At 37.3% G+C, this 13,325-nt stretch overlaps 1 protein-coding gene across 1 annotated transcript in view; it reads left to right on the top strand.

The window, feature by feature from the left end:
* EXOC2 (exocyst complex component 2) overlaps positions 1-13,325 on the top strand; it is a 134,867-nt gene that overhangs the window by 61,843 nt on the left and 59,699 nt on the right. Inside the window, exons 12-13 of the mRNA XM_075084156.1 lie at positions 5,410-5,535; positions 9,494-9,618. Of these exons, the coding sequence (XP_074940257.1) occupies positions 5,410-5,535; positions 9,494-9,618 (251 nt within the window). The remainder of the gene's footprint in view (positions 1-5,409; positions 5,536-9,493; positions 9,619-13,325) is intronic.

The following is a 13,325-nucleotide window of genomic DNA, read 5'->3' as shown; positions in this document are numbered from 1 at the left end:
TCCTTATTCGGGCAATTAAGTAAAAGTGGGTTGTTTTCAAAGTTGCTGATGATATTAATGTCCGCTGGAGCTAGTGCTAGTAAAATGACATAATTTTTATTTATGTGCTGAACTTGAAGTGATTGGCTCTTGCTTCAGTATTATTCGGCCTGCAGGACTGACAATAAGGCTTACCCTCAGGCTGTGAAATACTTAGAACACCACTAGAAATAACAGGCCCAATTAAGCTTTTTGTGGCAAACTGAAAAATAGTTTCATTATAAATACATTTAGTGTAATGAAGACTAGCCTTAAGATTTAAAAAAGCATTTATTTTTAAAAGTATTCAAAAATATTTTTCCATGAAGTGCAGCAATTTTCATCTTCTGCACTCATCTCTGCTAGAAATACAACACATTTTTTTCTTGATCATTTAAAAATGTCAGATTCCTAATAAATGTGAGTTTAGAACGAAAAAGTACTCAAGAAAAAGAGTAAAATACAGTCATTCATCTGCTGAGCAGGTTAATTTTTCAGTAATTTCTCCTGCTTGCCTAATTTCTTGCCTAGACAAATCAAAATTCTCAATGCGGTGTCCTTGAAAGGAATCTTATCCTGGTTGTGTCGGCGCGGGCTCCAGGCACTGTGTGTTTGGTCAACAAGCAACAGTGGGTGGTCAGGCTGTAGCACAGGACAAGGGCCCGCTGTGCACAGGAAAAAATGTTCAAAGGTGTTTAAGGGTGGTAAGGAAGTCTGCCGCCCTTCAGAGAGTCCGGAGGCTATAGATCAGCCGTCCCTCACTATTGTAGCCTGTGAGAAAATTCACTGTAAGATACATAATGGATGAAAAAATACAGTTAGTGTATTCACCTGGTTGCACATCTGTAGGGTCTTTTTTTTTTCTTTCTTTTTTAAATTTAATCTTGCTCATATACATGCAGTCTGTGTAACGGCTGGTGTTTGACTTACTGTGGAAAATGGCACTGAAAAACTACTCAGCCAGAGGTTGGTCACTGGTTAACAATTTTCTTTGTCACCGCAAGAAGTACAGGCACTATATTATCCCGATTAACCAGTAGTTTTTGTAAAAAGCTTTAGCTGAATGTCACACAAGTCCTGCACCAGGCTGGCATAACTGCAGAGTGTCTGAGGCTTGGTTACAGAGGGAGGCGAGAGATGTGTGACTCCCACGAGAAACCTCCGCCTGTCAGACTGCAAGGGGGGAAAAAAAACAAGCAGAGTTGTAGAGCGATGGGTATTGCAGAACAATTTTTACACTCGGTTTGGTAATCACTTTGAAATAAGAAAGTAAAGCTGCTTTTAAAGATTTAAATCATTGGTTTGCAAATCGTGGAAAATCTATTTGGGGCAAGCTTCACGTTAGTCGTCTTGTTCACTGAGTCCGCAACATGCTGCGTGCAGGTAACATCTCAGAAAATGGGGTCAAGGTGTGTGTGCATGAGCTGTAGGTACTGTAGGCACATCCGTACCTCGTAGCAATTCCACTACTAATAAACTTAGAGAAAACCTGCAATTAGAGGCCAGCACAGGTGACTTCTGATTTACAGAAAGTGAAAGCACAAGTTAAATAAATGTCCTCAAAAAGCATTGTGCTTCCCCACCACCCCCATCCTTATTTTGGTGAGATCCTACTGCACTAGAGCAGAAGAGGTCTGAAGAAAACTGTTGAACTATTTATATTTCACACAATATCTGAATGTGTTTATTTCATTCTACACACCTTTAAAATATCTGTGCACAAAAAGTTGAAACCCAGTAAAATCCTTTAAAGAAAAAAATAAAACAATGTGAATATCCTTAAAACGTCTTATTCGATCTTCTCGTGATTTTACAGTTGTAAATGTAATGGGGCTTTAATTATACTTCTGGTTTGCCATGACTTTGGTAGAAGAGAATGTAGTACATTTATTTTTCCTGTGTTTCCTTGGTTAAATATACACTTGGCAGTGGAGTCACTGACAGATATGCTCCATGTAGATGCTGTATTTTGGAAAAAAATACTTCTGTAACTTCAAAGATGCAGTATATTTTTTAAAAAAAATCTGCCAGGAATGTATTGTTCATGCTTTTTATACAACATCTTAAAACCTGCTAGCAGAGTATAAAGTTAATTTCTTGAAACCTAGATTGTTGCTGTCCTATATTCAGGATCTAGGAATGTAGAAATAGTACACAAATAGAAAAAATGAATAGGCAGTGAATTATTATTTGGGTAGTTTATTTAGATTTATAAATATTATTGTCTACAGTCCATACTAATATTAATTCATTGTATTACATTATGCTGCTAAATTTAAGCTGCTGGCTCCAGAGAGGGAGTGAGTTGGGATGGGAGAAAAATTGTTTGTAAGTTAAAAAGTGAGAGTTAACAAGATTTATGCATTAGTGTGCAGTCTTCAAGCGCTATCTTCTGGTCGGGTGAAAGTAAAATCAGCTTTGCTAATGTAGTCCAGATGTTTATTAGTCCTGAGGGTATATGTGCTGTTGTAGTTCCCTGCTGCTGTGTTATACTTGCTTGTAATGCTAGACAACCAATTAAGAAATTAGTTCATGTTAAACTTTCTTTTCCTGGTACGGCTGCAAACTGATGATGTGGTTTTTCTGGTGGAACAAGAGAGTATTCTTTACATGTTTTCTGTTACTGGTGAATATATAAACCATTTGGGCGCGTGGGGCTAGTGTATCAGCAGCAATACTGAATTCTCAGGTTTTCAGCTACCTCAGGCAAATGGTTTTAATTGAACTAATTCACATTAAGATGTTTTGGTAAGTGTGTCTGTTTTTCTTAATTCTGAGGTTTAATTGGCACTGTCATTTTTAGAAACCATCTGTTTACAAGAAATTCCTCATATTAACAAGGTGTTTGAAGGGTGAGAGCCTAATTCTATGAGAAGACATCAAAGAGGGTAGTTTGGTGTATCGTGGCTTTTTAAATTGTATTTTTTGTGAAGATAGCATTGCTGCACTTCTGGGTTTTTTTGTTTGGTTTGGGTTTTTTAGTATATATTTTAACTAACAATGCCTCTGACAATTCTGGTTTGTCCTTGGTGTACATTTTCTTTCACCCAAATAAAATGCAGATATGTAGAATCTCAGAGTCAAATTCTTATGGAGGCCCAAGAACTATGTGAAGCACTTAAAATTTCTCATGGTCTTCTATACTTTTTTTTGGGGGGGGGGGGGGGGGGGGAGGTATTCTGGGTAGAATCTCTGTAAGATATTGAATGCGTGGTTTTTTTAATTTGGAGGGGAAGAAATTTTTTTGGTTTTGCTTCATTGTGCAGTCTTACTGGAATGTTTTTGCAGAAGTTAATGTAATTAAAAAAAAAGGTACTTTTTCAAAGTCATAGGTCTTTAAATCATAGATGTGGAAGATGTGTGACCTTACACAGATCTCTGTTACATGGGCAGTTGCATAGCATGTGTCCATAACTAACTATCTGCACTTGCAGCATACATACCTACTTTGAAAGCTTCCGATAGCTTCAGGTTTTTTCCTTATTATTCTGTAATTTTAGTTCATTCAGAAGGAAAAAGTCTTTCCCCAAATTCTTGTCTAAACTCATAGAACTTCTCCATGGTGATGGTGGATAATATATTTAAATCACTGTATCAGAGTCCATATTGCTGAAAACTCATCAGTTTTAAAGGTGTCATAAAGATGAGTTCTTTTTAATAAGTGGTGTAGGGTTTAAGTAGTCAACAGAATCATATTACAGGCTAAAGACAGCACAGATGAGTTGACCAAGTCAGTTAATGCAGTGTGTCTATCACGACTGTGAGCTACATAGCAAATGGATCTATTTACTTAGGTGGTTTATAATGTGAGCAGTAATAAGATGAATGGAGGAACCGACAGCTCAATAATGACAATGCCTTGGTGAGGCCACAGTGAAAGGCCACAGGAAATCTCGTCAAAAGCAGTTAAAGAATTATGGGAAGAAGAGCTTCTTACAGAAGGAACTAAAACCCAATACTGTCACCTATTGGAAGTTTGCAGTAAGTTTCACAGTACTTAATATTGCTATTTAAGCCCCAGCTGTTGAAATAAAGTGACTAGGTGTTTCTTTACTGCCATACTGGTCTGACAGCAGCATAAATTCAGAATTCTTCAAATCCTTTTGCTTTGTGTTACTCTTGAATCTGGGTATTGCAGTGTTGCAGCAGGTGCTTTTACTCTGTGGCCTTCCTGTTATTTTAAGTGAATGTAGGTATTGATGGAAAAGATCAAACAATATAAACTCAAACGCTCAAGTTTCTCACTACAAAATTCAGGATGAATTAGCAGGAGAGGTTTCATCTTGATACAAGAAAGAAATTTTTTCACACAGTCAATCACCGAAGCAACCTCCTCAGGGATGTGGTAGAGTCCCCATCGCTGGAGGTTTTCAAGACTCAACTGGACAGGATGCTAGATAATCTCACCTAGGCTCCCTTTCCGATGAAAGGTTGGAACAGCTGATATTTTGAGGTCCCTTCCAACCTGGGCTGTTTTATAATTTTATGAACTGTGGTTAATTTAAGTTTAGCTGTTACAGCTCAGTTGGCCAAGGCTGAAATAATTTTTGGTGGTTAATTTCAGAAATGTATCTCTATGGTGAAATGCATAAAGCAGCAACTTAGACTTAAAGAGAATTATTGGCAGTGTTACGGTACATTAAAAAGCCATCTTGTCTGCTCACTATCATATGGTTGTTTTCCAAAATGTATGTTAGACTCCAGGTATCCATCTCTATCAGATTAGATCATTGCTTAGGACTTGCTAATAGTGACCTACATATGGACAGGCACCCAAAGAAAAAAATAGTTATCTGATGACAGTAATTGGTTCACTGGGCAATATTTTGTGTGTTTGTGGATATGTATTCGTGGGGTGTTTTACAGATGTGCACAAGCATACAGTGCCATTAGTTCATCTGCTTCATGATGGATGGATTCTTTCTACTTGAACTCTGCACAGGTTGAACAGTTTAGTAGCTAAACACCGCCTTAACTGCTTCAGCTGGAGGCATAAGAAACTGTTGCTGTTGAAAAGCATATTTAGACATACACCATATAAAAAATGTGTGCCATGTCACCAATAGCATGAATACATATTTATCCATGGCTTTCAAGCAACTAATTGTAGGGCATTAATTAAAGTAAAGCCAGAGACACATACAGACCAAAAAAATGATATTTTCCACATGGTACTTGTGGTTTTGGCTGTGCTACAGGAGTCAATAGCGGTGTTATTGAATAACCTTGATGTAGATGAACAGTCAGTCTAAATACAAGATTAAGAATGGTTTTGCTAGATAACTTTTTGTCTTGTATCGTTTCAGAATTAAATTATAATTCCCCATGCAGCATGCAGTTTCATGTCAATCGATGTCCAAAATCATTGTAACTTTTTTCCCCTCTCCCTAGGCAACTCATTGCTCCACAGCCCCATGTTAGACCTGGACAGTGATGTGCGTCCATCACCAATCGGCCATCTCAGTCAAACTGCTTCATTGAAAAGGGGCAGCAGCTTTCAGTCTGGCCGTGATGATGGTAGGCATCTGTTTTATTTGGAAAAACAAAGCTGCAGTTCCCTACATCCCATGTGTGGTGTAGTCAAAAAACCCAAACAGAAGCCCACATTCTGTGTGTTTGCTGTGGTTTGTTACCAAATAAAATTCTTTCTTCTCATGTATTGCCATTGCTTACTAAAGTGGTCGTCTTTGGTTTTTTGCAAGCGAAGAGCAGTTCATAACTGAACTCAGCTTCTTAAAATGTAGTCAAGGTAATAAGTCTCTCTTTTTTTTTTTTATTTATTTCCTACAAACCCAGATTGTTTTTTTTTTTTTTGGCATACATCACCACCTACTGCTTACCACCTTTTGCTGCTGTTACCTTTTGTGTGTGTTTGCTAAGGTGGCTCTCCTTGCATTTGCTCCTTGTGTGACTTCACATATCCAGTCCTTTTTCTCTAATTCTGTAAACCCAGAAAGGGAAACAAAAGTATGTGACTAAGCTCTAGCAATGTGTCCGCAACCAGCTGAGCCCTTCTGAGTCATAAGTGTCTTCAACATCCTTGTCCAAGCAACTTCATCTCAGGAGTCTTTCAATGGTGATATCACAGGAGGCAGAAAACATGTTTTCACAGGATATAGGTAATTTCTTACCAAAGTACTTTTTCTGCAGAAAGCGGGTTTTTGTGAAGAACTTTCTGACTTTGGTCTGCTTTGATTTTACTCTTCTCCCAGTTTTGTGAACTTCCTTGATAAACCATCAAAAAATACCTGATTTTTTTGAGCAAGAGGAGAAGTGAAGGGAATCCTTCAAGAACATGGACTGGAGAATAATGAGAATTGTACATTCTTGTGCTGCAACAGTATATTCACATGCAAGACAATTAAATTGCATCACAGTTTGAGGTTGAACGTATTTCAAAATATAAATTGCAGACTTTTAAAAATATACATGTATACCAAGTAATTACATTACTGTGTCACGGTTACTCTGGTCTTTTCTCAGCCCAAAGCCTTGCATGAAGTTGATTGACAAGTATTACAGAGCAAAACAGTAAATTGCTGGCTGTTGTTGGATACCATCTGCTAACACGCATGCCACACTTAATGTAGCAAGCAACATCCAAAATCCATTTTATTTTTTTCCCTTGTCTGAATTTTTTTCATGTGTTTCTGCTTAAATAGTTGTGTCTACAGAAGGCAATTTCAATTCAATTGGTTATCTTTGCGTTAGTCTTATTTATGGATCTATAAACCTTTTACAAACTGGAAAAGGGGAGTCTTCAGCAAGCTTTGCAGTTTCTGTAGGCAGCAGTTTAAACTAGGATTCAAAGGAAAACTGGAGGATCAGTGCAACACAATACCTTAGGAGCCCAATCCACCACAAAGACCCTAGAGTTAGAATGAGTTGGCTCTGAGTCGAGTTTGTTGGTGCCTAGGTGCACGTGCCTACTGCATGCTCTGGAAAAGTTGAAAGCTCTACCATCCTTGCTGTCCTCTGGAGAGCCAAAGCAAACCAACCACTTAAGATACCTGTGCAGAAGCTGCCATTCCAAATATGCCATGATGTGTGCTGTTTTCATGTTGTTTGTGCATCCTTTTGGTTTTTAGCAAATTTAAGGAATGGCATCTCTGGGGTTTTTGGTGTGGCGCTTTTTTTTCCCTGATGTGACTGATAATTATTGTCCCTGACAGTTAACAGATTACTTTGAATTTGAAACTGCAGCATTCAAATAACATTCAGGTCTTGCTTGAGCATATATTCATGAGGGTAGGTGAACAATAGCTCTAATTTCTTCTTTAGGATGTTATAGCACAGGTTATAATAAATTGAATAAAAGAAAATTTCTGCTTTAATATAGATTGGAGCTTTCTCTAGCAAAAGAAGTCAAAATATCCTGAATTTATGGCCAGAATGTCCTTTTGACATGATGTGCAGTAGCTTCTTCTAATAAATATCTACTGTCTGCAGACCCTGGACTAAGGCAATCTCTGAAATAGGCCTGAAGTGTATGCTTCCTGGGGGGAAAAAGAATTTCATATGTGAAGTAAATCTTAGCAGTATGGTCTCAGTTAGGAACAGACATCTCTGGTTATACTCTTGGGTTGTTGCTGGAGCTTTTGGCAAAGATGAGGTGGTTTCTCAAAGGAGCTGAAATCTTTTGGTTAGAACTTGGGGTTTGTTAGTGTTACAGAGCCCCTGCTGCTATAGGAGCGTTGGCACAGCCTCCTGGCATAGCCACAGCCTATGTTAGTAGGAGTTTTTATCTCCTTTCTTTGTAAGAAGGGAAGAGACCCATTCCTCTACTGGGTCTAGACCAGTTCTCTGACAGTCATAAATTAAGGTGGCAAATGTAGTGCTCTGACATCCTACCTGTGTCCACACTATGAGCTTTGCTGGTTGAACTTTCGTGAAGTTTTTGTGCCTCCTAGCAGATGCATCACTACCGACAGAGTTACACTTCAGTTATGTCAGTTTCTCTCCAAATTTTGGGCTTCTATTGTGATTTTTTTGATTTTTCAAATACTAATCCAGAGTCCCTAAACTTTTTGGCTGTGAGGAAAAAGAACATTTTGGATAGTGCAGGTGTTTATTTGTCCACTAAAGGAATGGAACAATAATTGACCTGCACCTCAACAAGTGGATGCTGCTGAAAGCATGCTGTGCTTCAAGGAGATTCAAGACTGGTTTACCAACACAGTAAAATAGTGAGGCTGTGGTGAACCGTTCTAGTTACTTAATGTGCTTTAGGCAGCTATTTTTGCCTAACTGGTGAATTCCTGTTCTGTATAGGCAATTTTCCCTAACAGATTAAAGACAAAAAGTGCAATTTCACCCAACATTTTTCTGCGTTTCCAGACTTAGGTAGGATAATATGTTTTTAATTTTTTCATTTATAAAAAGATCAGAGTTTATACCAAGAAAATCCAGCAAACATGGACCTCTTTAAATATTGTTGTTTTGGTTTGTTTTCTTTTGGTTGTTTTTTCTCAAAAATCTGACTTCTTTTTCCAAGTATTCTAAAGTGGACTGTAATTTTGGAGTTGAAATACAGGTCTCTTATCATGTTATATTATCTGTGTACCCTGTTTTGTTGAAACATCGTTATCAAGAAAGTTTCAATGGAGAAGACAGATGGTTACAGAAAAGTATTTCACAGTTTTCTTTTTTCTGTATTAATTGGAACCTTTCTTCTGCCCCTTTTCAGCTCTTTACCTTCCTCCCCCCAACCTCCCTTTGCCCCATCTGATAAGAAACTGAGAGAAGTTATCTGATACCAAAATGTAAGCTATTTTCCTGATGCGTTTTAAATGCCAGTGTACCAGGAGCAAGTAGGTTCGTGAAGTGAGAGATGCTGCAGTGTTCTTCCTCCAAGAATCTCAATAGATACTTAGTGATATGTTTATTGAGTTTTAACAAAAATGTTGGAATGTCCCCTGGTTTTCAGATGAAAGATTTTACTAAACAAATGTAAATAAAGATGAGAGGTTGGCAACTTGCCCAGGCCACAATGGAAAATTTTTCTGAGCTTTAAATAAAGCAAGTCTTTTAGTTCCCATTGTTTGCTTTAATCACTAGCCTATCCTGGCAGCCCTATTTCTTCAGCATCACCACCTCATAATTTGAAACTCCTAATGTCTTGATTGCTTTCCTGTTACCTTACCTGTTAGAGTGGTTTGAAGATGGAAGACTGCCTAAATGGATTGTTAGGTGGATTGCATAGATACCCCTACAAAGGGGCCTATTCTTTATGTACTGTCATAGTGCTGGCACCTTGTAAGCATATGAGAAAAGAAGAAAGAGCTTGTGTGTGTACCAATTGTGTACGCATATATGGACTGAGCTTTGAATTTTTCAACTCCTACCTGAAAGGTTTTATATATACACTATGTAGTTACTAGTGTAATACAAGGCAGTAGCAAGCTAGTAGTACTTTATTATTAAGTCAAACGTTTTTTTTTAATTTTCCATTTTCCATTCTCTCTCCCCCTTTTAGCTTGGCGATACAAAGCTCCTCAACAAGTTGTATTTGTTGAAAAGTTGACAAAACTTGTTGTAAGTCAGCTGCCCAACTTCTGGAAGCTCTGGATTTCTTATGTGAATGGAAGTTTATTCAGTGAGGTATGGATTCTTCTATATAAATGACTTTTAAGTAATAAAGCTCCATAATAATAATAATGTTTGAAGTGTTATATTTCACTGGAAGAAGTACAGGGCTTATTTTAATCAGAGGTTTATAAAACAATATGTAGACTCTTACACATTTGAGAGATGCTACCTTGACTAGTAACCTGTCTTGCAATACTAACCTATAGAAGTGAGACTCTTCGTTTTATTTTTAAAAGAATAAGGCATACGATGGAATTACTTAGAATTCTGCCAGTGGTGTGTCTGTTTGTGTTCCAGGTGCTGGAGTCAATATTGTGTAGTTTCACCTCTTACTCATAGCTGGCCAGCTGCCCTTCATTGGTGATTTGAAGAACTAGGAAATCGCATGAAGGATAGAGATATGTAAAAGACAAAGTCATACAGAAAAAAATTATTTCCTTTCTTTGGAACAAGAGTACTCATTTCTTGAGCTTTAAGTATTTGGAAGTGAGGATAGGTTCAAGACCAGAGTCGCAAAATGACCAAGGTCCAGAGTGGTGTACACAGACATACTATAAGGAGTTTTGTCTGGAAGTGCAGTCAGCTGCAATCACCTGAGCTTCTAGTCGTTCTTGCTCAGATGATGATGTTTGTTACAAATTGTGTAAATAAAATATAATGCTGATAATCCAAGAAGCAGGGAAAAAGTAATTAATCGTAATGTGCTGTTTTTATGTGCACACTAGTAACAGATTTTGAAAGGATACATTTCATAATTAATTTTATATGGGTAGTATACAACTTACCATCATAATCATTACCAGAGAAATACAATAGCTTTTATGTTTGTGTTGTTGCTAAAATTTGGTGACAGAATTACATTATGTTTCACCAAGAGTTCACTTCCGGTCCTCAAGCCATGTTTCTTCTGCAGAAGAACTGTAGTGATGGTATATCCCCAAGGAGCAAGTATGACAAAGACAAACACACAAGTGAAGTGTAGTGAAAGGCAGCTCTCTGATCCATCAACAGATGATAAGGCAGTAGCTCACACCTCATCTGCATAGCTATCACTGGAAAGCCCTGCTGAGCGCAGTTCGGACTCACTCATTCTGGGTCCTAAAAAACTCTGAAGACAAGGTCTGTAAAGAGTTGTAGAGACAGTCGGGATAATACAGAGCAGGTGGAAAATAAGCAAGCTTTTGGATATACATATGATTCAGATCAGCTTCTGTATTGAACCTAAAGCTTTCTGCATCTAAAAATTCTCTGCTTTACTGTTGCTATATCATTTCATTTGATGGGACTGTTTTTATCCTGCCATGCTTACAGTGACCTGCTGTACTTAAATCCTTAAGTCATCACAGCTACAGTATTCTACCACAAAATTATCCCTAAAACAGAACGACAGCCATAGCTATCTACTATTCTTTGCAGCTTTAGTAGAAAATAAAACAAATTAAACTTGGGAAAAGGAAACTGGGAAGCTTATTTTGTCATTTTCCTTTTCTCTGACTAACTAAAGAATTAATTTCTCAAAGGGTCGATCTATTTATTCCACTGTAAATGAATATAATATTTTCATATGATGATAATCATAGGTACTGTAGCCCTTTATATGTTGAAAAAAATATACAGAGCATTACAGCTCCAGTGAAATAGATTCTATTTGTGATACTCATTTTACATTATAAAATCAAAAGGAGGGTATGACATTTACTCATAACATTCAGTGGAGGAAGTAGAATCAAGAATAAACCTTAGTACTGTTGACTTTCGCAAAAATAATGATTTCATAAGGGAATTGACAACCTTTACATTTGACAACAGTACCACTGGAAATTAGACTTTACAAATTCACCTGTTAAGTTATTGTGATTTTTTTGTTGTTGCTGTTGTTCTCTGAATACAATGAAAAAGAAAGCAATTTCTAGGGAAACAGAGACTTGAACTGTAAATAAGGTTGAGAAATTCTGCTCATGAAAATGACTGCAAGTGGAAAATGCAGCGATCTTATGTCATGTCTGAACAAAACATTGTTTCCATGCATTTAAAAAAAAACAAAGAGGAAGTAGTTTTCCTGTTAGTATCGAAGTCGTCTTCTGTTGGGCCAGATTGTGAGCTTGTAAGAAATTAATCCACATACATTTGACAACCACTGCTCCTTACAGAAACCCCCCAAGTTCTTGGGGAGAGGGGAGAGATGATGCCCTCAGTTCCTTTTGTGTGTGCTGCATGCCAGTGTCAGCTGAGGAAGAGTGGGAGGAGGGGGTGGCATAAGCTAGAAGACTTCTTCTAGAGCACCTAAGAATATCTGTCACCATATCACATTCAAGACTCAAGGTTTATATGTTTTTCTCTCAGAAACCATACAGATTTTAATTGTCCATGAAGAATTTTTTTACTATGTTGTTTGCAATTTATTGTCATTCAGGAAGCAAGGTGACTGCTACAAGTTTTTTTTAAGTCCTATGAAAATAGTATAGAGGGTCATTTCAGTTAGCTTATTCAAGTCTTCAAGGCATTTTAAAAATGTGGAAACAAAATCCCCACATATGAATAACAAGCTGTGTTTATTTTCTCTTGTTCAGTTTTTAGGGTTATGGGGGTGTGTTATCTTTAGTTTTGAAAGGTTAGATATATGCCTTAAAATATTGTCAGTTAAAGATTTACGTGGTATTTTCAACAGTTTAAAAAGTTGAGTTCTTTGAATCATTCTAGGTGAAGTAGCATATGTGAGTAGTAACCGTTGGTCTTACCACAAGATAGTTTTGGTCTGTCTGTGCAGGAAAGGTTTAAGTGGTTTTGCTGAAGACCAATCTAAGGGGAAAAAAAAATCAAAGATCTGTGAATTTTTTTGTTGTGTTTTAATCCAGCTGTCAAACAGTGTGAACCTTAAGTTGATACCTGAGGTTTAAAGGAATACAGCTTGTTTTCTTTTTAAGGCATTAGAAGAGAGAAATTGATATTATATGCAGCAATAACTTGAGTGTTGCTCTCCTTTTCTGAAAATGTACAATTCACAGCCTTAAAGTACGAGTTTCTTACCTACATATTTTCCAAAACTACTAAGCAGTTCTATTTTTCTATAATTTTTGCTCACTTCAAATTATTTGTTTTACCTTAAAAATCTGAAATGCTTTAGCTAAAGAGGAAATTTCAAAAATACAGCTTTTCAAATTAATGACTTGAAACTAAACTGATTCTGAGAACACTCTTGTCATGTTATTGCACTTCTTGTCCAGTAGATGTTGCTGTACATACATAAAATAGATGATTTTCTAACTGTAAAATTCTGCATCTGCACTTAACCCAGTATTTGAAATAACTTTTTCAGTCTAGTTTACGCTACAGTGTTCTCAGTAGACTCCACAGAAGGCTAGAACTACAAACAGGAAGACTGTTAGTCAAACCATGTTTTTCTTCAACTGTAACTGTCTCATGCAAAGTGTACTCACGTTCCTCGGTTTTCAAAGAAGTGAACTGTCCATGAAGACACTGAATATTTTGCAGACTCTCTTTTACAGTTAGTTGAATTATTTGAAGAGCATTGTCAACAAAATGCCGTTCAAAAAAAAAATCCTCAAACAGAAACCCCTCAATCCTCCCTCTGACATGTTACAGTTCCAAGTTGCCCTCATTCCAAGAAGTGTCTCCCGCTTCACTTCGATGCCCTTCTCTTGGCAGCATCCATGCTGAGTAAATGGTTCCTTCACGTAAACTTGAGGCATAACTGGACT

Source organism: Phalacrocorax aristotelis, chromosome 2 (assembly GCF_949628215.1).
Source record: "Phalacrocorax aristotelis chromosome 2, bGulAri2.1, whole genome shotgun sequence".
NCBI lineage: Eukaryota > Metazoa > Chordata > Aves > Suliformes > Phalacrocoracidae > Phalacrocorax > Phalacrocorax aristotelis.
Note: the sequence above shows the minus strand (reverse complement) of the source record. Positions and strands in the feature narration are given on the sequence as shown.